The 26,457-nt window shown below is 39.6% G+C and overlaps 1 protein-coding gene and 2 long non-coding RNA genes across 5 annotated transcripts in view; 2 read left to right on the top strand and 1 right to left on the bottom strand.

Annotated features, from left to right (window-relative positions):
- DCDC1 (doublecortin domain containing 1) overlaps positions 1 to 8,228 on the top strand; it is a 491,420-nt gene extending 483,192 nt beyond the window's left edge. For both annotated transcript variants that reach the window (XM_047878425.1, XM_047878424.1), the window contains exon 40: positions 8,160 to 8,228. In XM_047878425.1, the coding sequence (XP_047734381.1) occupies positions 8,160 to 8,228 (69 nt within the window). The remainder of the gene's footprint in view (positions 1 to 8,159) is intronic.
- Positions 8,229 to 9,970: 1,742 nt separating this feature from the next.
- LOC125147064 (uncharacterized) lies at positions 9,971 to 22,393 on the top strand. The gene is made up of 3 exons (XR_007144993.1): positions 9,971 to 9,983; positions 18,767 to 18,772; positions 22,283 to 22,393. It is a non-coding gene; the product is annotated as an uncharacterized LOC125147064 (long non-coding RNA).
- Positions 22,234 to 26,213, bottom strand: LOC125147065 (uncharacterized). 2 transcript variants are annotated; one of them, XR_007144994.1, is made up of 3 exons: positions 26,203 to 26,213; positions 23,900 to 23,908; positions 22,234 to 22,431 (listed from the first exon to the last, which is right to left on the bottom strand). It is a non-coding gene; the product is annotated as an uncharacterized LOC125147065 (long non-coding RNA). The 2 variants fall into 2 exon arrangements; XR_007144996.1 differs by having other exon boundaries at positions 22,234 to 22,385.
- Between the last annotated feature and the right edge of the window lie 244 nt (positions 26,214 to 26,457).

Genomic DNA, 26,457 nt, shown 5'->3' with positions numbered 1-26,457 from the left:
TTAGTATGATTCTCAAAGTTTAATGTGCACAAGAATGACCTGGAGAGCTTGATAAAGCCCAGTGTCAGGCTGATCACAGAGGTTCTTATTCTGTATGCCTGAGGTGGGTCAGGAAGTCTGCACTTAATAGGCCCCAGGGATGGAGAGCAGTTGGCTGACCACACCGGGAGAAACTTGGCCAGGACTTCTGTGTCAGCTGGGCGTGGCTCAAGCCAAGGACCAGTGTCAAGAACACCAGAGGATGAAGGCAAAGAAGCACTTGCTGTGTGAGTGAGGGTTTTAATCTGAATGTCCTCATGTTTTCTTATCACTACTTCCTTACGAAATAATGGAAATAATCTTGGGTCAAGACTAACCACCCAGAGAGTGTAACCAGGACCCAGACATTAGAGGCAAAACAAGTGAGTCTGAGGTAGTGAAGCTTCCCATGTTAATTAAGCTGCCTTCAGTGCTGATAACATCTTGCTATTTTAAAGGTCGCGGGAATAATGTCAGTGCTATGGTGCACATATCGAGGGGCAGAGCAATTTTGGGGGTGGGGACGAATAGCAAGCCTCTTGAGTTTTCTTCTGCATTTTTGTATGTACAAAGAGAGAGCACTTTAGAACAAGGATGGGGTCCTATTTGCCGAAGTGACCTTTTCCCCACTGAAGGAGCTGCTTATTGGTGGGGAGGCCAAACCTCTTTATGTTTGCTCTAAGTCTAGTTAATGCGGAAGCTGAGCCACCGACATCCCTGGCAGGCTCGTCTAAGAGTGTGAAATTCCACAGGATATTATTTCAGTTCAATAATAAGTGCTCTTAGAAAAACTAATTTTTAAGATAGTTCTCTTGTTCCCTAATTGAAATCCGTATAGGCTGGGAGACAGACATTTTCCTTAGAAGACAGAAAATACAAAGAAAATTAGTTTTTCAAAGAGCAAATTCATATATATATATATGAATTTGCTCTCTCTATATATGTATATATATTCATATATTCATATATTCAAATTCATATGTATATACATATATATATATATATATATATGAATTTGCTCTCTCTCTCTCTCTATATATATATATATATATCGCCAGGCACTCTCTGTTCTGTTCTGGTTGCTGGGCATGCAAAGGTATGGTGCTACTTGGATAGTGCAGAGGCCTAGAATGTTGGATTAATAGGCACAAGGTGAGGTGAGAGGTGTGGGCATGAACCAGATTGCGGACAGCCTTATAGGTCATGTTAAGGAGTTTGGATTTTTCTTTTCTGAGCACAGTGGGAAGTGATTAAAAGGAAGTTAACATTAAAGATGATTAGACATTGTGTAATAAATTAAGCTTACTTAGGTTACAAATTACAGAGACATACTCAATTTACCTCCAGTGGTGGAGGTTTTTTGGAAGGATTAACAAGGAAGTGAGAGTGCACAGGGAAGCCTGACACACAATCTTCATGGTGGTCTCTGTTTGAGATGCATGGGCACACCTGGGTGGCTCAGTCCGTTGAGTGTCCGACTCTTGATTTCAAGTCAGGTCATGATCCCAGGGTTGTGGGATCAAGCTCCACACGAGGCTCCACGCTGAGCATGGAGCCCACTTGGAATTTTCTCTCTCTCCCTCCCCTCTCTCCTTCCCCATGTGCACGCTCATGAACACATCCTGTCAAAAAATTAAAATTAAAAAAAAGACGCGTGACCTATCTTTGTCCAAATGGCCACCCAGTAATCTGCCATTCCTGCTCTTGACTTCATTGTTTCTTGGTCTTCTTTCTTCTGCTGTGAATTTTCTACTTCTTTGCAGGCTCTTCTCTACACTGAGATGCTCACTTGCCTGTTCATGGCCTCTGCTGCTTTGAGGCTCCTGTTTCCTGCCTTCTCTTTATATATTTTTTGGCTCCAGAGCCACTCTACCATCTGAATTACTTTCATTGTGTCTTCTAATGGAAGACTAAATGGCTGGAGGTCAGCCAGTAGCTGCCTTTTACTCATTCCTTTAGATTGGGATGTCAGGGATTACATGATACAAAGCACAGCTTGCCTGTTTAAGCAACAGTGTGGGTTGAATTCCTCAGGAAGCTGTGGACATGGCTGGCATTCAGGGCTCCATGGCATTTTCAGTATCGACCATAGTTCTGCCATTGTTATGCTCCTTTTCTCTCTTCACCACTGAGGGATGAAATTAGCAATGGAATTATCTAGGCTGTCACTATTTCTCTTTAGTCATTGAGAGGCTTTCCCTTGGGTGCCTCCTCAACATTGGCCTTTGACAGGGTGATCTTTGCTATACAGGCAACACAAACTTGAGGTTGGAATCTGTGACTTCAGTTACAGTATCAGGATGGATACCAGCTGGACTCACAAGTTACACTTATGAATACAATCAAGTCTGTTTGAGGGAGTGGATCTTGCCAGGATACCCTGGCACCCAAAACTCAAGGCACTTGGGCATCCAGGCAATTTTTCCAAATCAATTCAGAAAGCCAAACCCTTATCAGACCTTGCCTTGCCTCTTGTTTCATGAAATCATTTTGATAGGCTGAATTCCACTGTGGATTTTAATTTTTATTATTTATATTATTTATATTATTATTTATATTATTATATTATTATTTTATTATTTATTATTTATTATATTATATATAATACAATATATACAATATATATAATATATATTATATTATTTATTTTATTATTTATATTATTTATATTATTATTTATATTATTATATTATTATTTTATTATTATCCCTCTCTCCACTCTGCAAGGCGAACCTGGCTAGCAACGTTCTCAGTGTTGAAATGTGAGTTCTGCTTAGTGGGCTTGACAGGGGTCTGCTGTGTTTGAGTCATAAATCCTTGTTGTGCTCCAGGACACCCATGGAGTAGTATTATCTGCTAGATAATGCCTAGTTCCCATGAAAAAGTTGATATGGGCCAAACTCTATATGGAGCTAAAGCTGTGTATTTAAGAGGCTTTGGAGAGAGGAGCTCTCACCAGCCATGAGGCAGAAGGCAGCAGCTGCACGTAACAGTACTCCAGGACCCTGCACTCCAGGTCTTTGCTCAGGAAATGAATGACTCAACAACAAAGGACAATTTTCATTACACCAATTTCCAAGTGTTGTTATGAAGGGAAAAGTGATTCATTTGTGGGATTTTTAAGTCTTTCGAAGTTGCTTACTTACATTATTTTACTTTAGGCCACTGCATTGCTCACATGGATAATCCTGATGATTTTTTTTAATTTTTTTTCAACATTTATTTATTTTTGGGACAGAGAGAGACAGAGCATGAATGGGGAGGGGCAGAGAGAGAGGGAGACACAGAATCGGAAACAGGCTCCAGGCTCTGAGCCATCAGCCCAGAGCCCGACGCGGGGCTCAAACTCACGGACTGTGAGATCGTGACCTGGCTGAAGTCAGACGCTTAACCGACTGCGCCACCCAGGCGCCCCATGATGATTTTTTAACCAGTCATTGTACAGCCCCAGCCTTCCTCCTCTCCAATTCTTTTTTTTTAAGTTTATTTATTTATTTTGAGAGCAAAAGAGAGAGAGAGAGAGAGAGAGAGAGAGAAAGAATCCCAAGCAGACTCCACACTGTCAGTGCAGAGCCTGATGTGGGGTTCGAGCTTATGAACCTTGAGATCATAGCCTGAGCTGAAATCAAGAGTTGGATGCTTAACTGACTGAGCCACCTAGGCAACCCCCTCCTCTCCAATTCTTTATCCATGTCATAGCTAGAATGATCTTTCGAAAATGAAAATCATATCATGTTACTCTCTTGCTTAAAACCTTAAAATTTCCACCTGCCACCCCCCCCCACCCTAATCATGAAAGTAAAGAGCACACTCCTCCCCAAGGTACTCATTGCCCTTGGGAATATTATGTCCAACTCACCCTGCAGCCTCTGTTTTCTCACTCTTTGCTCACGGAGATCTGCACCCGACTCCTCCTAAACATTCCCTCAGTTGCCCCCAAATTATGTCTTTCCTCTTACTTCCATACCTTTGTCCATTCTCCTCCTACAGCTTTTTTGGGGAATCATTCTTTATCACTCCCCACACCCATCTCTATTAGAAACTTCCTTCCATGTGCTCCTTCTGCCCCCTTTGCTTATCACTTATTACTGTTGATGTATTTTTTCTCCCACTGGTTTCTAAGCTCCTTGAAAGTAAGCCAGGCTTGTTCACATCTGTGTTCCCAGAGCCTGAATATCCCCTGCTATACAGCAGGCATTAAAGAATATTTGTTGAATGAATGTAAGATTTAGAGTAATCGATTGGTTAAAAACCTGCTTTTTAAAAAAAAATCTTAAAGTTTATTTCTTTTTGAGAGAGAGACAGAGTGTGAGTGGGGGAGGGGCAGAGAGAGAGAAGGAGACACAGAATCTGAAACAGGCTCTAGTCTCTGAACGCTCAGCACAGAGCCCAACGTGGGGCTCGAACTCCTGAACCATGAGATCATGACATGAGCCGAAGTTAGACGCTTAACCAACTGAGCCATCCAGATGCCCCAAAAACATGATTTTTAATATACACGTTGAAGCGGAGTTTGACTTTTTGTAGAACTTTCTTCTCATATGCACTGCTTTGGACTGAGTGCCCCCCGCAAAGTTCATGAGTTGAAATCCCGTGCCCCAATATGATGGTATTAGGAGGTAATTAAGAGCAGATGAAGTCATAAGGAGGGAGCCCTCATGAATGGAATTTGTGCCCTTGTAAAAGTCACAGAAGAGTTTCCTTCATCTGCTCTGCTCTCTGTCCTATGAGGATAAAATGAGAAGTCCGTAGTCTACAACCCAGAAGAGGGCTCTCACCAGAATGTGACCATGTTGGCACTCTGATCTCACACATCCTGGCTCCAGACATGTGAGAAATAAATTTCTATTGTTTATAAGCCTATGATACTTAGTTGTAGCAGCCTGAGCCAAGACATGCATTGCCACATCAATCCATAAAATATCACATAAACTTCTTATAAAGCAAATCTTGTACTTGTTGATAAGACAGTATAGCTTGACTCAATTTCCTTAATCTTAAGACAAACCAAAGCAAGGTTGATCATCATCCCTTCTTTGCCAGCCGTAACTTTCAAAACGCTCCTAAAGTCTGGTGGAATAGAAAACACTCTTCTGTCATCAGTGCCCAAATGCATCCTTAACTGCTCAGCTGCCTTTGCCACAGGCAGACTGACTTGGAAGAGAAGACCCGTCACCCCCTTTCACAAGTGTGATGATTTGTGGCTGAGAAGGGAGAGCCTGCTCTCTGAACCACATGCCCCCTGGTGCAGGCAGGCTAAGGAAAGATGAATGGCATTATAAGACAGACATCTGAATGTTTCGTATTAAATTAGTCCCATAGAGCGCCTAGAATTCTCATTCCATAAATCACAAAGTAAAGTAAACTCACTCCCAGGTTAGATTGCTGTGACTTTGGCCTGTGGTGTCATAGATAATCTGAGAATAGTTAAACATTTGTCTGAAATAGTAATAATTTCCAGCATATTTACTCAGTGACATAGAAGTGACCCAGACTGATCTCTGTTGCCAGAAACAGCATGTAAATGGGAGTCAGCCAACTTAGGAGATTTCCAAACAAGGGTCACTACTCCTCACCTCCTCTGCTTGCTCTGAAACAGCCATGGGCTCCCTCAGGGGCCGCTAGGTGCTGGGGCTGAGATGAGCAAACTTCGTTTCCTCCAGAGTAGGTACTAAAAAGCACTGACGGGTCCCCACCCCTTTACTAAATGGCAGTTGCAGCACCATTTTGAAATCTACTTTCACCTTGTTTGGTCTAAGCATGATTGAGCTAGGAAAGACCTTGATTCCACTGAAGACACATTTCTCTTCAATGGCAAAGGTTTACTCTGAGAATATTTTACATTGCCTTGGATCGATTCTGGTCCTTCCATTCCTGGGCTAACACTGTGATTACTGGGAACATAATAGAATGGAAAGAACATTAGGCCATTCAATTCCATGCTAACTGGCTGAAGGTCCGTCTGAACTGCTGCTTCCTCTTCTATAAAATGAGGAAAGTAGACTCTTGTATCTCTACAGTTCCACTCAGCTTTTAAAGTCTGATTCTGATTCCGTAGTGAGATACAACAAGAGCTATAACAGCTAGAATTCTAGCTGACCCAGGAAACCTATCCATCTCCTCGATAAGGCTTGTTACAGGTGTTCACTAGGACCTGCATCCAGATCATCGTCACCCTCAGAAGCCCAATCCAAATTTCACTAGAGCAACAGAGGGAGGCCACGGCACAGCTTAGTGGTGGCCAAGGACTGGAGATGGTTCCTTCTGGGGAAAGATTTTTGGACTTGGTATCAAAGGTCTGAATTGAGTCTTGCCTCCTGCACGGTTGGACAAGTCTTTTGGTATACAGATCAATAAGATCATAAATGTTGAAGGGGAAGGGTACTAATGCTGGCAGAATGTCTACACATGCCAGGTACCATGTTGGTACACTGTTGTTGTCATCTGTTTAACTCCATACTCATGACCACTCTTGGAAGTAGATATTTTCTCTACTTCTACTTTTGAATTATACAAATGAGGAAGCTGAGCTTATGAGAGACGAAATACCTTGTCCAAAGCAGGTGGGGGTGGTAGGTGATATAGGTGATGGGAATTAAAGAGTGCACTTGTGATGAGCACTGGTGATGTATGGAATTGTTGAATCACTATATTGTACACCCGAAACTAATATAACATTGTATGTTAACTATATTTGAATTAAAATTTTAAAATAATGATAATAATAAATAACAAAAAAGCCACCAGCCAATAAGTGGCAGAACTGGGATTTGGACCTGGATTTGCCTAACCTCAAAGCCTGTAGAAATTGCAGGTTACTGGCATTAGTAATTATGAAACTGAGTTCACTGGATGCCTTCAATGGGTAATTCTGTGGTTTAGTCATTGCCTGTTTGGGAGATTTCCCTGATGGCAACTAAGTTAGGCAAAGTAAGCTACACTTGGATGCCTGACCCAAGGTAGGCGGGGCACTGCCATATGCATGGGCGCAGCCCTCACCTACTCTTCAGGACATAGCAAATCATCTCGAGTCTCACCTCTCTACCCCAATGGCAGTTTTCACTTATGTATTAGTTGCTAAGGCTGCTGTAGCAAAGTACCACAAGCTGGGTGATTTAAACAACAGAAATTTATTGTCTCACAGTTTTAGAAGCTAGAAGTCCAAGATCAAGTTGGCAGCAGGTTTGGTTCCTTCTCTAGAGTACAAGGGAATGATCTGTTCCATACCTCTGTCCCAGCACCTGGTGGCTTCCAAGCAATCTTAGGTGTTCCTTGAGTAGAATCATCACCCCAATCTCTGCCTTCCTGTTTACATGACATTCTCCCTGTGTGCCTATCCTTGTCCAAATGTCCCCCTTTTATGAAGACACCAGTCTTATTGGGTTAGGGGCCCACCCTACTCCAGTATGACCTCATCTTAACTAATTACATCTGCAAAGACCCTATTTCCAAATAAGAACACATTCTGAGATACTGAGGGCTAGGACTTTGATATATGAATTTTTTTTTGGAGGGGGGGGACACAATTCAACCCATATCAGTCAGAAACAAATGTTCCACCCCTCACCCACACAAGCACTTCCTCTGAGCTCAAGTGCTCTACCATTAAAGACCACAGCATTCTTTCTTGATGGCATGTCTCTCTCCCTTTTATGTCTTTCTTGTTTCTTACTAACACTGAAGTCTGATATTAATGGAAAAACCATTAAAAAAAACTATTATCCTATGAGGTAAAGTGAATGCACTCAACTGTAAAAGGAAGACTTATCGATCAATTTCAGTTACACCTTGCTTGTCTGACACTTTGCAGCTAAGGAATGTGTTTTTATTGCCTGGCCAGATAGTTCAGATTTCCGGTCAGTCTTAGTAAAGACCCCTTTTTATAACATTGATAAAATTTTATCACAGAGCTATGAAAACAAAATTAGATTTCATAACTCACATCAGGCCTTGAAGGGAATGCCTCTATAAATTTTACAAACCTTATCAAGTTTTAATGCACCTATTCTGATAAATATTTTCAAAATAGCAACTTCTACTGAACTTCATGTATATGTGTATGTATAAATAAGCTTATGTGTGCATTCATGTATATATATATATATATATATATATTTCTCTCTCTTTTTTCTGTCTTATAGGAAAGAAAACTTCCTTCACCTACCTGTAATCAGAAGACTGATAGAAAGACCAATTATTCAGATTGCTGAAGACTCAAATTTAGGAAAATCCCCTTTTATAAAAGAAATCTGTGTGATTCATTTAAAAATTTAGTCCTAAAATTTATCTTTTAAAATAACTTGATTTCTCATAGACTGATTTTGAAAAATTACCAACACTGATAAATCAGCTACAAGCTATCTATAAATTAGTAAGAAGACATATAATCAAAGGCAGCATTAACCATAGAGACTTCATATTCCAGTGAAATCTTGCATATATTGTCTAGTTTTTCCAGTCTGTAGAGTGGCCTGTTGGAAAAAGTTGCATATATATTGAACACATATTTTGTCTCCCCAACTGGACGGCAAGTGCCTGGAGGGCAGGGACCCTTGTTTTTATTGACTTGGGACAGGGCTGTACCCATAAGGGCTCAGTGATAATGCGCAGCAGTCCCACTGCCAGAGCAACATAATGGGCAGTTGAGATTCAGCTCTCTTCCACTCTTGTGCTAGACCACAAACTGAAATTACAACAGGACAGTGGGAACAGAGGATCTGCTTTATAGATTTTCATTTCAGTCAGCTGTTCAGGAGCTACATGCTCAGAGTCAAATTAAATCGAGTTATAGTTGAATAGTCCTTTCTGCTCTTCAGAGACAAGAAATGCTTCTCAAAATTGTGCAAATGAAATAAATGTGATTGTGTAAACTAGGCATCTTATATTCTTAAAAAATTATCTTTAATGATTATACATTTTGGTTTAAGATGCCAAGTTTAAAAAAAAATCTAAAAATGAAGTGAAATTACTTCTATATGAATTGACAACATTTAAAACCTCAACAGACTTTGTAAAGGAATTCTCAAACTGTTTTGGTTCATATGCTACCTTAGAGAATCTTGAAAAACCATAAACTTACAAAGTGCACATACAAAAAAATAAGCTTTTTTTTTTCGTATCATTTCACAGAGTTCACAGACCAACCTGAAGAACATCTGTAAAGAACTTCTGATATAAGGGAAGATATTTCTTTTTAAAAAAATTTTTTAATGTCTATTTTTGAGAGAGAGAGAGCGTGAGTGGGGAGGGACAGGGAGAGGGAGACAGAATCCAAAGCAAGGAGGTGTCAGCATAGAGCTGGATGCAGGGCTTGAACTCACAAACCACGAGATCATGACCTGAGCCGAAGTCGGACGCTTAACTGACTGAGCCACCCAGGTGCCCCAGGGAAGATATTTCTGATTTCCATAATTTATAATGTTTAGGGGACCTAGGATCTATACCTCTCAACGGAAGATTTCAAAACATATGTCAGATGAAACAGATTCTAAGCTTCACTGTGGTAATGTTCTCTTGTTATATTCAAAAACAATAAACCACGAGGATTTTTTTATCATCTCTGAGTATAAATTTTGCATCTATGAATCTTAAAGGGGAAAAGAGAAGGAAATATAAACTTCAAACAGTGTTGTTAATTTGGGGCATTCCTTGGAGAAAACACTTATTACCTGGAAGAAAAAAAGCTAATTAAGTCGACATTTCTTACAATCTCAAAACCATTTTACTTGCTACTCTTAGAGGCAGAAGGGAATACATGCTGTTTCTCTTTTGTCTGTCAGGAGAATAATAGGGAATGCTGACAGGCCCAGCAGCCAGCACCTCCAATAGTGGAAACTCTGCAGAGGAGTGGCCTTGGATGTCTGGAGCCTGCCTGGAAATCACTGCTCCCTGGCTGCAGAGAAACAGAGCACCCTGGATTGGAACTTCCAGCTGTCTGTACTTTTAATGCACTTGTGCATAAGAGAGTGATGTTTCCAAAGATGCAGATAACTTTCTGATCGTTTTATTCCGAGGCATGTCACGACTATACTTCAGTTGATCACGTCAAAACTAACTGTACTCTGTCAGAAATGATGTTAAAATGCCTTTTAATTCTCTTTGAGGTATTTGTTTAGAAGCCACCTTAATACTGTTGCATTTTTATATGAAAAATCTATTGGATTATGATTTAATGTCTCTGTCCTTGGCTAGAGTTCTCAGATTAGAAAGGGGCTGGATTTAGGAGCCCAAGATGCCTCCAGAGCTGCTCTGTCTGTTCTCTGCTTTGTTGCCAGAGCCCAGCATGGTGCCTGGAACACAGTAGGTGCTCATTAAATCTTTGTTAAATATCAAATGAGAAGCCGTGTTTCAACCCTGGCTGTGCCTCTTACCACCCATGGGACATACCTTTTTTCTCAACTGTGAAATGAGAATACTAATATTTCCTTCAACCCACCAAAAGTTGTTTTTAACATCAGATGAGATAAAGCATGGAAAAATCATTTTTCCTAAAGAAAAGAATAATCTTCAAATTAGGCATATGATCTCATGTAGATATAAAAGAAGTTATGTACCATTGTACTATTATAGAGGAAAGAAAGGAGATTACAGACATAGAATTCAAATTCAGGTATTATTATTTTATAGAATCTTAATGGTGAAATGAAGAAGGCAAGTGTTCAGATGCTAGAAACGAGAGACCAACATGCCCTGGGCCCTAATGCATCAAAATTATGAGCTTTCTTTAATTCATGTGCACAACCCAAGATAGCTCAGACCTGCCTGGTAGCCAGTAGGGGAGGGGTTACATGACATTTATGTAAGTTGGGGAGAAGGGACCCTCTGATCCTCAATAGAGAAGGGGGAAGCAGATCCTTCAGTTGAAAGTTGGCAAAATTATTTTAAAGAGGTGCTAATCACATACTTTTATATGATTGTGGTTCACTCGAGAATTTAAGAATCAATGAATACCCCAAATCTAGAGGAAATTTATATCATTTGTTGAGGTAACATATGGAATTTCTGGGATATGCTAGCACTGTTTTTGGGGCTGCAGCTATATTGCTGAATGAGAAAGAGTCTTAGCTCTCATGGACTTTACTGGCCTAGTGAAGGCACACAGTCAAAAAAAAGGGAGACAAAAAATAGGTAAGATAACAACTAGCGATAAGTGTTACAAAAGAAAGAACACTGATTTTATAGGGATAGGAAGTAGCTAGACAAATTGATATTTAAATGCATATAGTTGTCAAAACATATTTGTTATGGGAATGAATAAGTGAATGGTGATATAAAAAATATCACATGCAGAGGATAATAACTGTAATTTGCTACTTTAGGAAGCACTCTTTTAAACAGTTTGGGGAAGAGAGCAGTAGACTTGGAGTTAGTAAACAAGGAATCATCTCAGCTATACTCATCAAGCTGTGTGATCTTGAGAAATTCACCTAGCCTCTCTGTGTCCTGAATATAAACTAGAAAATATTATCTGATTCAACAGAAGACTCTCAACTTTTAGGTATGCTGGCTTCTGACAGAGGCAAAGTGTAACAAATTTTGAGATGCTTTCTGAAATGTTATTGAATTTATCTCTCAGGGCCTCAGGAAATTGCCATCACCTCCACCATCACCACCAGGGTTGTCAGGAGGGAAAGTGTTGCCCAGTAGGCAGGAGCACAGGTGCTAGAGGCAATAAATGTTAGGTAGGAAACTACCTTCTACGTATCAGACACTATGTCGATTCTTTACATTCATTAACCTGTTTAGTCCTCAACAAGTATTATTAGCTCCATTTTGTAGATCTGGAAACTGAGACACTAATGTTAAGTAAACTGCCTGGGGTCTTACAGCTAAGAAAGGGCAGAGTGAAGCCTCACACTAAAAGCCAGGACACTAAACCTCTATACTAACCATTGTCCATTCATTCATTCTAGAAGTATTTATTTATTGAGCACCCATTATGTACTAAGTATTTGTTTGATCAATCTCAGTTAGGCATGAAACAGATAACCCTCCTTTGTGTCAAGAGAAAAAATACACAGGAAAGAGAGAAAAAAAAGAAGTGAATACAAAGTATATCCTACTATTCCTTTGATTGAACTTAGGAGATGCACATACTTTTTGCTACCACTCTCTGAGCTTCTGGAATCTGTCTGTCTGCTCTTTGTTTGAACTTGGGTAAATATAAAGCTTATATTTTCCTCTGTTCCCTGAGCTTACAGAATCCCAAAGCATTTGGTTTAGATTAAATCCGTTGACCGAAGCATTATAATTTGACTTCAACATAGATGATCCCATCACCCGTCGCCTTATCTAACCTAACTGCTTATTACAGTAACAGAGTACCCTAGTCTGGGGGCAGGGGCAGGCCTGGGGGAGAAGGTCACTCAGGTCTAGCAGCCACATGTACACAGCAGGATGGTATCCTTTTAGAATCAAGAGGGGTGGATTCATAAAACTCAATCAGGAGCATGTGTGCGTTTATACAAGCCCCCCCCCCTTTTTTTTTTGCCTGAATCTAAATTATAGAGATTTTAATAGCTCCAGTAATTAGACAAGTATGCAGTCAACCCCATTATGTTCCTGTGTAATATCACACTCCCTAGGGCCCACCTTCCCTGCTTGCTGGGCTCCCTGCATGGGCCCCCTTCCCCGTTATTTTCTACCATAGGGAAGCAGTTTTCTTTTCAAAGAGCTCACTGTTCACATTGTTTTTGTTCCCTCAATCCGGAGGTTGGATTTGCTTTCTCAGGAGTTTTGCCATTGCATTGCCCAGTTGAGTGGAAAAGGTCTGGTGGGTCATTTGCATTCCCCACAGTGCCTAGTATATGTGCTAGGCTGCACAGTGGATGCCAGGCACTTAGCACGGTGATTGGCATAGGGTAGACACTTCAAAATCGTTTACAACCGAGTCTGTTTAAAAATCTCTTCATGGTTCAATTGTTGACCTTAAAGAAAGCAGAACAAAATGCCTAGATTCACTATCTTAAATCATGGACTCTTGTAAAAAAAAAAAAAAAAACTGCCATTCTCGCTTCCTGATTGCCTCTCGTTATTGTCTGTCTTCTGTTTTGTAACTTTCTATTAGCCATAGTAATATTTCACTTCATCAGCATAGATAATCTTCCTGCAGGTGCTGAGGGCTACATCTTGGATTTTTCTTATTGTTATTTCCTCTAGCACTGCAAAACAAAAATCTTTTGGTTATTTGAAATTAAGGACAAATGTGCTGTATTACTAAAATAATGCAATTTACCTAATCAGGAGATTGACTTCTTTCATCTATATACACACATTTTCTTAGAGGCTGTCAGGAATCAGTTTTTATTATCTCTTTTTTTTTCCATGGAGATATTCCCAAAGAAAGGTGTCTGGAATTTCGTATCCTGAGATCACCTTTCCTATTCAGTCCTACCCTCCTTTCCCCCAAAAGAAAGAAAAACCTAAATTAACTATTGTTCCTTCACAAGGATCTGAAAGTTGTCCCCTGAAAGCAATTCTAGAAGTCGATGAAGTTGGCCTTCAAACTACCTAGAAAAGGAAAAAAAAAAAGTAGCATAAAATCGAATGTTTAAGTCTCTCTTGAAATTGAATTCCTTGTAATTGGCAAACTGATAGTCTTTTTTCTCTCTAGGGTAGGTATCGGACAGACAGAAACAGTGACGGGGGCAGCGGGAGGAGACTTGAAAGCCAGAGATGTTTTCTTAAGCCTCTGTCTCAAATCTTTTCTACAGAGACAGATAAAAGGATAATGAGCTGAGGTATTTTTAAAGGATTCTCACAATTTACAACTCAAATAAATCTAGTTTTAAAATATGGTGTTTTTAGGCTCTAATGACTGCAAATGTTAAACTAAATATTTTGCTTAAACAAGTAAAGACAGAGCGGGTATATGAGCAAATTAGAATGCACGAAAGCTGCCTCTGCTGTGGCAGCTTCCTCTAGAAGAGAATGGCTAATTCATACACAACATATTCTTGTCACTCCTTCGGGAGGAAAGCGGCCCTGGGAGGAGCCCAACCGTTCAGCATTTTGCTTCTGGTCAGGATTGATTCCAGATGTGGGAGGTAAATGCTAGAAAGGGTTTGGAAAATGGAGTGGAAATGAAAAATCCCGCAGGCCATTTGAGTGTTGATGACAGATGAGGTAGGTATTTTCAGGTAACTAATGAACTTGCTGGGAACTTGGAGAGTGCTCAGTCCAGTAGATATTTAACAGGCAGGAAAGACCCAGCTGAGATATCATGGCTACCCCATGCACCAAGAGTGGAGGGAAATATGGAGTTCTGATGGTAACCCGTAGACACCAAAAGCTGAGACATGGCTATTCTGTAAATGAGCTGAATTTAAGCCTTTTCCTAAAGCTAGTTCATAATCTGTAAATAGATGGGTTTCTCAACTTCCCATTATTTGATTTATCACGACTATTTCATTATTCGAAGAAATATTGAACAAGTATACCTATATCCCTAGGTGTAAGTCAGTAAGGCAGAATAGCAGAGTGATTATAAACACAGGGTTTTTTTTTTTATTTACTTATATACAGAGCGAGAAAGAGAATGCAAGCAGGGAGGGGGCAGAGAGAGAGAGACTGAATCCCAATCAGGCTTCATGCTGTCAGTGCAAAGCCCGTCGTGGGGCTCAAACTCATGAATTGTGAGATCATGACTTGAGCTGATATCAAGAGTCGGATGCTTAACCAACTGAGCCATCCAGGCACTCCATCCAAGGCGTTACCTTAAGGTAACCTACCCTTGGGTTTAAATATTGGCTCTGACACTTGTTAACTTGATCTTGGGAAATTTATTCTAAGCCTCAGTTTCCTTATTGTTAAAATAAGTATGATATTATTACTTATTTTTAAAGCATTGTTGTAAGAATTAAATGAGGTAATGTATATGAACCATTTAGCCTAATACTCAATTAATGCTCAACAAATGTAAACCAACGTAATGATTATTGTTATTCTAGGAATGGTGTTTGGACCAGCAGGTGATGCATAAACCCAGCATGGAAAGACTATAATCACTAGCAATGGAGATTTTGACTCACAAGCATTTCATATCATTAATAGATGTTTGCGATTTTAAACTTTAATACTGGTATTTCAGTTCAAATTCTTGGGTGCACGTAACACAAATTTACTATTGATTTAAGCAACCAGGAGATCACTAGAAAAGTAATAAGAGGATCATAGGATTGAAGGAGTGGCAGAGGACAAGCCTTGGAAATAGAATATCCAAGAAACAGAAGGCCAAAAGCAGAGTGGAGATCAACCCCTGGATCAACCCCCTGGATGGACCCAGGGCAGCCAGGCAGTTGAATGACTTCCTGTCATTCTCTTTGGTCTCAAGTCACGAGCCCCAAATTCCAGGTCTGAAGAGAAGAGACCATGCCTATTTGGCGAATCTCAGTTTACGTGCCCAGTCTCTGGCTGTACAAGAGTCAGTGAGAGGAATCTATAGAAGATCAGTCCCTGAAATTACACTCCTACCCTAACCAGACACGAGGGCAATTTGGATGTTATAAAAGAAGGAAAATGTATGCTGGTAGCCAAAACCCATTAATATCCATCCTTAATGTACTATAATGCATTCCACAGGATTTTCACTTTGTTTTAAGCCACATGCTCTTACATATAATGATATAACAATCATGTTGTTTCAGGCACATTCCCAGGTTCTAAGGGCTGAAGAAGATTTAAAAGTGCTCACCAGTGTCTGCACTGAGTAAATCTGCATGGGAAAGCAATACCCAGGCTCTGCCTCCAATTTCTCTTTCTCTAAGATTTGCCAAATAGATTGCTGAACAGGTGATAATGCTCTGAGAAGAGACCAATCTACACACACACACACACACACACACACAGAAAAGGCCAGAAAGTTAAAGCTCAGATCACCACATACATTGTGCAGAGTATCCACTGCAGGGAAGGCAGTGGGAACTGAAATTTATTCCTTACACCTCAGCTAAGAGGAACAGGCTCCTTCTTACAATTTTTATGAAGACACTGCCATCTTCACTATCCCCTGCAACAGTAGTAGTGCAGCAGCCCAGAGTGGATACCATTGGATTCCACTTTATAATTTGCACAGAAGTGTTTTAGGGGCCAGCAGTGGCCATCACAAAATCCCACACCACCCAGGAGGAAGGGAGAAAAGGAAGTAAACAGAGATGGCTGCCTCCCTCCATCTCTTATCTTTATCACTTTTTATTTTTCTCTTCTTTCTCCTAGAATGAGACAATCTCAGGATTGAAGGAGATTTGGACAAACACCTAATACAGAGTATCACTTAGGGTTTGAAATGCAGTCCTTTTCCTCACAGCCAATATCCATGACAACTGGTCATCCAGATTTAAGTATCTCCACGGACAGGAAATTTACCTCCTTCTCAGACAACACATTCTAAAGAAAATTCTTTCTTATATTGACCTGAAATATATAAATTTTCAACTTCCATTCACTCCAATTAGTTCTGTGTCTAGGGCTACAAGGGACAAGCATAACCCTTCTTCCACATGACAGGATTTTCAATAGTTGAAGTTCAATGTAATGCTCCCCTATTTGTAACTTTCTCAAACAGATCTTGGGAAATGACTTCATGATACAGCTGATCAAAACTGCTTTGAATTCCCTCTTACTTACCATATCATAGCCTCTTATGATACGTCATCCAGAACTGAATGCAGTAGTCAAACGTTATCCAAATGAAGTCACTCATATAGCTAAATATTAATGATTGTAAAACTCATAATAATAATAACTGAGCTAAATTTATAACTCAGCATATGCCAGGCATTGTGATAAGCACTTTACTTAAAAGATTTAACTTATATAATATATAACTTAATATTTAACTTATATATTTAACTTTACAACGGCTCTTTCAAGGGTTCTGTTATTATCCCCTTTTAGAGATGAAGAAACAGGTTCTGAGAGGTTAAGTCACTCACCCAAAACCCCCATCACTAAGTGGTAGTAATGCGAGTGTGCCTGAGGCCAGAGCTCATGCTCTATCCACTTCACTATACTTCTCAATGTAGCTAAACACTCTTACTTTTTGGCCATTTCTTCTGACTTGTTCTTATATAGATTTCACCAATCTTTAACAATGTGTTGGACAACCACAGCACCAGGGCTCTCATTACTAGTCCATTCCACTTGCATCATGCATACATTCACAAACATCTCTGTTAGAGATTATACTGCCGGATCCTAAGACTAAGAGTATATCAAAAATTAGGGAAGACTGGGTGAGAGTGGGAAGTATCACACTTTCACTAACTCTTTTTTTTACTCAAATCATCATGTTGCTTAGATTTAGATTTCTGGAGAGTTCTGATGTTGTTTTCCAGGGAAAGGTTTGGGGAGCCAAGGGAGGGTTGATGGTAATTATTGCTTCAACCAAGGTGATAGAAGAGCAGGAAGTTCAACTCAGCCCCCTAACTTCTCCCCCTCTGCTCACATAATCCTGGGGAATTATCTGAATTAGGGTGTGCACTGAATTTTCAATTTGGTGGATGGTGGTTCTTCCATTGTCCCAAGTTCTTTTAACTCCTTGATGTCTGGGCCTTATGGAAATGATTTGGCCACTCCATGAAAGGCGAACAACGCTCAGCCAACCCCATGTGAGAACGAATAATTCTCCCAAAGCCCCATGGTAGCAAGACGGTAAGATTTATCTGATCTTTATTCAAAGGAAAGCTCAAACCACTTTAACAAGTTTATTGCCAAAGATGCAACGACTCCCCTACCAGTCCTGGAATTCTGGAAAGTCAGTGATCTCAAGTTATCTTAGCAGAGTTTTTGTTGGCCTTTAGTACCAGAACAATCAATTCTGTTAAGATTGCGCCAAAGAAAATATGGGTGAACATAATCCTACCTGTAAAATTAAGTGGCAAAATCCATAATGTTCTGAAGTTGTATCTCTCTGCTTCCTTCATTTTTGCTCATTATTCTATTTCAGTCCCTAGCTTAGTGCTCAGCACATAGTAGATAGTCAATAAACCTTATCTGAATATCAGCCCTCACTGAACACAGAGGTGCATTAAAGATGCCTAATCCTGTAAGAGGTTGTGAAACATAATGCATCTTTAAAATTGTTATCTGCTTTGAGTTCTGAAGTCTGTTTTTTTTCTATTTACTCCAAATCTTAATCATCTTGGAAAAAACAGGCTATTTTTATTTCACATCAGCTTCTCTTTCCACTACCACCAATGATAGCTCAAAACCAATCCCTTTGATGCAGATATTTTCTGGTATTCTCCTTTTAAATCTTACTTGACAGAATGTTTAAAGGGAATTCCAAATTTGGTCTGTTTTAAGTTGAATGTATGCTGAATATATAATGTTACATTTTTAAATTTAAAGATTTCACTAGCTAGGAAGATTTGTCACCCATTGTCACTCAGACCTCAATTTCTACGAGGGAGATGCTAGATCGTAACTCATGAAGTATTAGTTTTACTTTTTGTGTGCAACATCGTCCACTAGGTGGCATCTCAACACACAGAAAGCTGGATGTGTGCATTGGCGATGAGTCCCCTATACTGTTTTAAAAATAGGTTTTAATGTTTTCACTCTTATGTGAATCCTGAGAAACTTAACAGAAGATCATGGGGGAGGGGAAGGGGAAAAAACAGTTACAGAGAGGGAAGGAGGCAAACCATAAGAGACTCTTAAAAACTGAGAATAAACTGAGAGTTGATGGGGGGGTGGGGGGAGGGGAAAGTAGGTGATGGGCATTGAGGAGGGCACCTGTTGGGATGAGCACTGGGTGTTGTATGGAAACCAATTTGACAATAAATTTCATATTTAAAAAGTAGGTTTTATATGTAAATGATGAATCACTGGGTTCTATATATATATATATATATATATATATATATATTTGCTGAATAAATAAGAAAAAGGAATGCATTGACTTCTAAACTAAAAGACTTGACATGTTTGCGAACACTCTATAACATACAATTCAAAGTGACTCCTCCTTTCCCTGTATTCCCACAGATTTCAATCTGTAGTATGGTAATGATCCTGGCCTCTTGCTTTAAATCACCACTAGGAGCAAATAGCATCTAAAAGCTGCCATCCAGAAATTACTCTTGGCTATTCAGGCAAAATCGAATGCATCCAACTAAGTTAACATTTTTTGACCACCAGTAGATATGAGGAACCAAACTTCACATGAAACATTTGGTATTCCACCTCAACAAGGTATCCTTATCAATATATGTCCTCATTTTTCTTTAATTAGATACAGATGGGTACACAGGAAACAGTATACATTGTACAACAAACCAGCATTCATACTACAACAGAAGTTTTTCATAATTTTTGTCACAAAAGACAACCTTGCAAACAGGACGAAAGCTTTGGCTGCTTCTGGCAAAAACATTTTATAAATGAGTCTTTGTAGCCGAGGTCATAAGCTTAGGCTCTGGCATAGTACGAACTCAAGTGGAATCCACTACTTCCTGCCTTGAAACCTTGAGTGTTTCACTTACCATCTCATGAATCTATATTTTTAAATATATCATCTAACTTATAAGGTTGTTGGGAGGATTAAATGAAATGATGTATAAAAACTCTTAGCATAGTGGCTGGCCCATAGCAAGAGATCAATAAACATTGCCTATTATTATTACTATTATTATTATTATTAATCTAAATGGCTTTTCTTAGAAGCCCTCAGTAGTCAGTGACAGCCGAAATGAATATTCCATAGGTTTCCTCATATATCTTTAGGTTCTGTCCATTAAATTCTGACATTGCAGCTGTAAATAATTATAAATGAGCCCCAGGTGTACCTCAACTTCATGTATTTAAAACAGGAGCCAAAGAGTGATGCTCCACCTCCCTTTTCCTTTTTGGACTAAATTTCCCTCTCTCTTATTTCCAAGATTAGGTGTCCAGCCACTGCTCTCCCCCTACTCCCTTTTATCTATTCATCCATCTGTCCATTCAATAGGCATTTATCACTGAGTACCAGGTATTGTTCACGCATGGATTCTACCTCAGAAATTTACGGTCTAGAGGGAAAGATAAGACTTGCACACACACATAGATGTAAGAGGAGTTAGAGAGTGCTAAGGATCAGAAGGGATGGACACAACACAGTGGAATTCAGAAGAAGTGGAGAATCACTGCTATTTCAGCAAACATACTATGTGCCCGGATAGATGGATGCTAGTGCACATACAAGAAAAATGAAAGCTACTCTTATTGTGCTTAAGGAATCTGAAGACCTGGAGAAATAGAAAGCTAAAGCATGAGTTATTTCAGGTTATATTTCAGCATTAGTACCCTCAATAGACCTTCAGTTGAAGAAAGAAATATCCCAAAGGTATCTGTAAAGAAACAAACAGAATAAAATAAAGCAAAATCTGGAACCCTCCTGCCTGGATAAAGATCCTTTGCAGGAAGAAAATTAATATGATCCTTCCTGCCTTACCCCTGTAATCAGGCAAGGATTGTAATAGTAGGCACAGGATGCTTTTGTTGGTCCCTATTAACACTTGGCTTCTGTATTGGCTTTCTAGGGCTTCCATAACAAAGCACCATACACCGGGTGGCTTAAACAAGACAAATGTATTATGTCACAGTTCTAGATGTTAGAAGTCTAAAATCATGATGTCATTCCTTCTGAGAGCTGTAAAGGAATGATCTGTTCCAAGCCTCCCACCTTGACTGGTAGACGACCATCTTCTCCCTGTAACTACATGCCATCTTCCTTCTATGTGTGTCATCTTTGTGTCCAAATTTCTTCTTTTTATAAAGACACAGTCATTTTGATTACAGCCCATCCTAATTACCTGATTTTTAACTTTGTTCGTTTTGTAAAGACCTGCATCCAAATAAGGTTACATTCTGAGGTACTGGGGATTAGGATTCCAACATATCTTTTTTTGCCGTCAGGGAACATAATTAAACCATAACATCTTCCAAGAACTAAAGATGGTGTTCATCAATCATTTTACCTAAACCATTACCTAAAATGATAATTATCAATATCAGTTAAGTTCAAATCAGCACATATTTATTAAGTGCCTGGCATCTTTGGAACATAATAGTGGATGCTGCGGTAGCACACAGGTATAATGGAGATATGGACATGGTCTCTACCTGCTCAACCCTAGGATAGGACATCAGAAGCAAGGGAAAGACAAGATGAGATGGGCCCAAATAACCACACCACAAGGTTTGGTGTGGTGAGTTCTACAAGAGCATTGTGAGTGAAGAGCTTTGGAAATACATAAAGGACATGGAGGCAAGGACATTTCAACCAGGCCTTGAAGGACTCGTGAGATATCAAAAGGCAGTGTTGGCAGAAAGAGCAGTTCAGGAGAAAGATGAGCTTGAGCTGAGATGTGTAGGGAGATTCATTCATTCAGGTGAGTGAACTGGGGTGTAGTTGAATGAGAGAAGAACTTTTCAAACTTCGTATAAGCGCAGTCCCAGAAAATATTTAAAACAGACATGGTCTGGCTTAAAATCCCAATTGTTGTAGATATCTGCACAGCACAGTTGAACCCCCAAGGTGGGACTACAGCAACAGGAAGTCAGCCTGAAAAAGCAGGGTGTGGGCAGCTTTGGATATCCAATTGTTGCCATGGCCCTGGGGACCACTAGGAGGTATTAGGAGGTTCCCAAGCAGAGAAGTAACTAAACCAGACTCTTCTGGTAATGATACATGAGATGGGTCAGAACAGGGAGAAATAATTTTGTCTTGAAGCAATACAGGTTTATAGAAATTTAATAAGAAAGTTATATATTGTTAAGTATGCAAAACTATAAAAAATGACCAAATACCCTCTGTTTTTCTGAGGCTGTTTGTGGCATCCTCACTACTAAGAAACCACTCCAAGCTGCAGAGAGAAGAAGGCAGATTTTCTATTTCTAGAAACCAAGATTGACAGCAATGTCATTGAAAACGTGGGACTTAGATTTACCCAAGCCTGTGTTTGAATTCCAGCTTCTACCAAAGTTCCTCAAGCCTGAGTATTGATTCTTTCATCTGAAAAAGAAAGAAAATTGCATCAACTTTATGTTATTATCATGGGGATTAAATAAGGTCATTTATTTATTTATTTACTTGCTTAGGTCATCAAATGATCTTTCACTGAAATATTTTGCTTTGTAGTTCTTAACTAGCTGGGCATTCCACTGCACCACTATTCATATCTTCTGTGTCATGAGGGGGAGGTCATTGACATTGCATCCCACACATTAGGCAGCCTCCAGGATCTCTTTAATAGTTCCATAAAGTTCTCTGGCTAAAGATCAGTGTCACATCTGTCAGGCAATGTTGATAATCTTATTAAAAGTGATGTTTCCACTGTGCTTAATGTTTTTCTTCTTCTTTCTGTCCCTTGGCAGTTCCTTGAAGGCTTTGATAATCAGGGTAGAAGCAGAAGGTCCCACTTCAATCTAGACCTGTTTTGAATGGTCAGTTTCACTATAATCCTCAGACCCATCCAATTACTGGTTGTCTTGGCAATGTCATCACCAAACTCTTTTCAAGACAGACCCAGGGAACTGATCTTTAGGGCCAGACAGACATGGCACCAACTTCCCCACTAGTCCAACTCAGGTATATAATTTTTATCTCATTGGGGTTGACCTTAGAAGGCATGGTGGAAGCAGCTGGTGTTGGATGAGCCTGGATTTGGGACAATTAAAGACAGTTACACCTTTGCCACCTTGAGCCAAAAGCCAAAAGTAAGGCCATATATTTAAAGTGTTGAGCATAATGCTTGGAAATAGTTAGCATTCATAATGTGAGTGTTCTCCAAGAAAAACTAACCAACCACATTAAGGGGAAGAAGGGCATTAGGTATACCTAGCAGAGTCATTCATGCTGATCTGATTGCTGGATTTCTCTGATCTAGCCATATCTTTCCCTTTGTTGAGCAGAGTTTCTGCTAGCCAAGGCACATTACAGGGGCCCCATCTACATTTCTCCATTTAATTCTCATTGTCTTCTATTGGAGACCACTCAGGTGGTCTCTCTCCTATATTCTGATCTGCATCGATCCGTTGATAAGTTGAGCCTACAAAAAAGAGTTCTGGGCAACAAAATAGAGAAATTACTTTATCCACACTATCAAGAAGCCTACTTTGTGGGTACTATCAAGACAGAATGTGCAGCAAATTGGTGAAGGCCACACAGCATGTCAGAATGACTGCACAGTAATTGAAAAGTATTGCTTGCACGCTTTCAGGGTCTGGGCAATCTCCCAGCAGACAATGGCATCAAGGAATAAACTATGCCATAAAGGATGGGTTCCAGCTGCATCCAGGGCAAATGTCATGCATGTGCCTTGAGAAGTGCAGGAAAGGCATCGACTACTCCAATGGTTTCCAAGGGAGCATGCTTCCCATGAGGCTGAGACAAGAAAAGAGCTTTGTCAAAAACAGCCTCTGTGGTCACATTTCCCATTTTTAGTTTGACTCAGCATTTTAAGCTTTCTCGGTTGCCCATCTGGAGAAGCACTGCTGGCCCTCACTCTGGCATTTCCGGAGGGTGTCCAGTATTTCCATCTAGCCCTCTTGCTAACCTCCAACCCCCATCCACAGGGCTTGAATCACCAACTTCCCTCAGCATTTCCCACCTAGCTGGTGGCTGCACCATGCTTCCACAACCACCAAAGGGGTGGTAAACTTACTCTTCAGAAGATTGAGTGAGGGCTTTGTTTTGCCTTATGAATTTGTTCATTTGGTGTCCTTCGCTTGGGCCTGTGAGGATGGGCTTTGATTGAATTTTAGACTTGCGATTGAGTTCCTAATGAACTCCATTGGGAGCCAGAAGAAGAATGAAGTGACAGAGGGACAGCTGATCTTTGACCCCAGCCCATTGAGGGCTGTTGTCATCACTGTTGGTGGCTGCTCTGAACAAGAATACATTGTCTCTCTGTCTATTGTGGACTTGCCTTCACAGTCAGTCTTCACAGGATGTACCCCTTTAATCAGGAAATGTGTTCTTCCACTTAGGGCAAAGGGTGGATGAGGAAGGCAGATCATGTAAGTTCAGCAATACTCCAGAGAGTCAGGACTTGAGAAGGAAACATTTGGAGAAAATGGTAATATTACTAAGAATTAAAAAATGAATTTAAAATAAATACTTATTGAAGAGTTTCTATATATTACTTATATGGGTTGTTTTATTTAATCATTTCAATAACCCTGTGAAGTAAGCCCTCTCCCACTTTTCAAATAAAAAAATCTGAGGTTTAGTCTTAAAAAAAAGAAGTTATCAGTGAGGTAGACCTATGATTCCATGATTTAATCCCAGGCAATGAATCTAGAGTCTATAAGTACTACTTGGTGTTCTCTCCATGAATCAGGAGGGAAGTTGAAATCCAAAGTGGCTTTAGGAGCTCCGCTAACCTCTCTATGATTAGAAAGACAAATACATCTGTGTGAGATGTTTCTTAGGTTCCTTTCTGACTATCCAAATAATCACCATCTTTCAAGGCTTTGGTCAAGGGCCCACTTCTCTGCAACTGCTTCCTTGAGAGATTTTCTGACTACCCATAATCCTTCCCATAACAATCATTTCAATCAAATTTGCTTAGAAATGCCTCATTAAAAAAGCTACTGTTATTCCCCCCACTCCCACAGCCGGCCCCCATTTTACAGATTAAAAACTGAACTTAGAGAAGGTTCACCTAAGATCTCATTTCTAACAAGTAACTGAGTCTGGATTTGAACCCAGGAGACCTGACACATAGTCAATGTGCTTTATCTCTGTGTTATATTGTTTCCTCTCAATTAAAGGCTATATGATACACCTTTGTCAATCAATCAAGTAATCTATATTTTTTGTTTTCTTTTCTTTGCTGCAGTGCCCAACAGCCTTGCCCTAGGCTCTCTAGAACTAGGTGCCGTTGTTCCCTCAAAGAACTTTCATGTAGTTAGCAACAACTTTTGTGCAAGTTTTCTTTGTATAAACAATTAACACACTTGGAATTTGGGAGAGACTGCAGAAGAAAGTATAGTAGCTCTCAATGACTTTGGGGGAAATTATCTCGTCATGATTTATACTAGATTATACTAGATTATACATCTTATACTAGATGTCGTTTGTTATTTTGTTGTTGTTTTCTTTAGATTCTTTGATTCACATTGCTATGGGAGAGCCAAGGGAAAAAAAAAACTCAACTACTTCATACTGAAAGTGTGGAAAAATGCCATAGTTTCTTTGATTAGTGCCTAGGGTAGTTTTTTGTTTTCTTGAAATCAAGTCTGATTCCCAGATCCTACCACTTTAGAGTGGTGAGAAAAAATTCAGTCTTAGTAAATTACCAGGGTCCTTTTGCATCTCAAAGTAACATTCTACTTGAGAGGCTTTCTGGTCTGGAAATGGGAGGAGAAGAGATTGAAGGGATTTTGACCTCTTCCGTGAAACCAGTAGAAACCCTGTAAGATAATATTCTCAGGATATGAACTAGAAAAAGAAAAGCCCACACTCCAAAAATATTGTAGGAGTACATGGATTTCTGGGTCATGGCTCTGGGTAGAAGTGGGAGAAATATCTCTCCTAAGAATCTATAAACTCAAGTCTACAGTCTATCAGATTTGGACCCCAAAAATCACAAGGTAAGCATGTAGTTCAAAGGGTCTCATGTAATAATACTACCAGATGTCTGGCAGAAACACTGGAAATACTTATTTGGAAGACTAGACTTTAAACCAGGCTTCAAAAAATTACCGTGGATAATAGTTCTAAAGAACATAAGCCAACAATAAAAAATGACTAAACATATGAGTGAATAAACCACGATAATTGAAAGTCAGTAGAAACAACCAAATGTAGAATCTGACCCACCAAGACTACAGGTGTTGAAATTATCTGGTTTGGAAAATAAAATATTTTAATATGTTTTTAAAATAAAAGTATTGAAATTTTGAGAAATGCAGAAGTTAAAAACTGAGAAGTTTAATAGACAAAGAAGATACATTGCAAAGGTATAAGAGATGTTTATTGGCATTTCAGAATTGCTAACTGAGAGAATTGGGAAAAGTCAGTATTCAATATAATGGTTGACAATTTTCTAGAATTCGTAATAGATACCAATCTTCACATTCAGAAAGACCTGTGGATTTTGTAGTGAAACTGAAAAATACCAAAGGCAAAGTGAAAACCTTGACACTATCCAGAAAGAAAATACAGATTAAATACAAAGATAGAATAATTAGAATGACTATACACTTCTTAAAATCAACAGCAGAAAGCAGAAGACAGAGAATAGCTCAAGGATCTGAAAGAAAATCATTGTTACTTTAGAATCCTATACCCTACAAAACTGTATTTCAAGAATGAGATTTATATACAAACATTTTCAGGTACACAAAAAGGTGTGCTACCAACAGATGCTCTCTTGCTGAGAGACCTTCTGAAGGATTTTCTTTTGTGAGAATGAAAACCTCAGAAGGCTGGACCATGGTATTAAAAGTAAT

This window comes from Prionailurus viverrinus, chromosome D1 (genome assembly GCF_022837055.1).
Source record: "Prionailurus viverrinus isolate Anna chromosome D1, UM_Priviv_1.0, whole genome shotgun sequence".
Lineage (NCBI taxonomy): Eukaryota > Metazoa > Chordata > Mammalia > Carnivora > Felidae > Prionailurus > Prionailurus viverrinus.
This window is presented reverse-complemented; position numbering and strand designations above follow the sequence as displayed.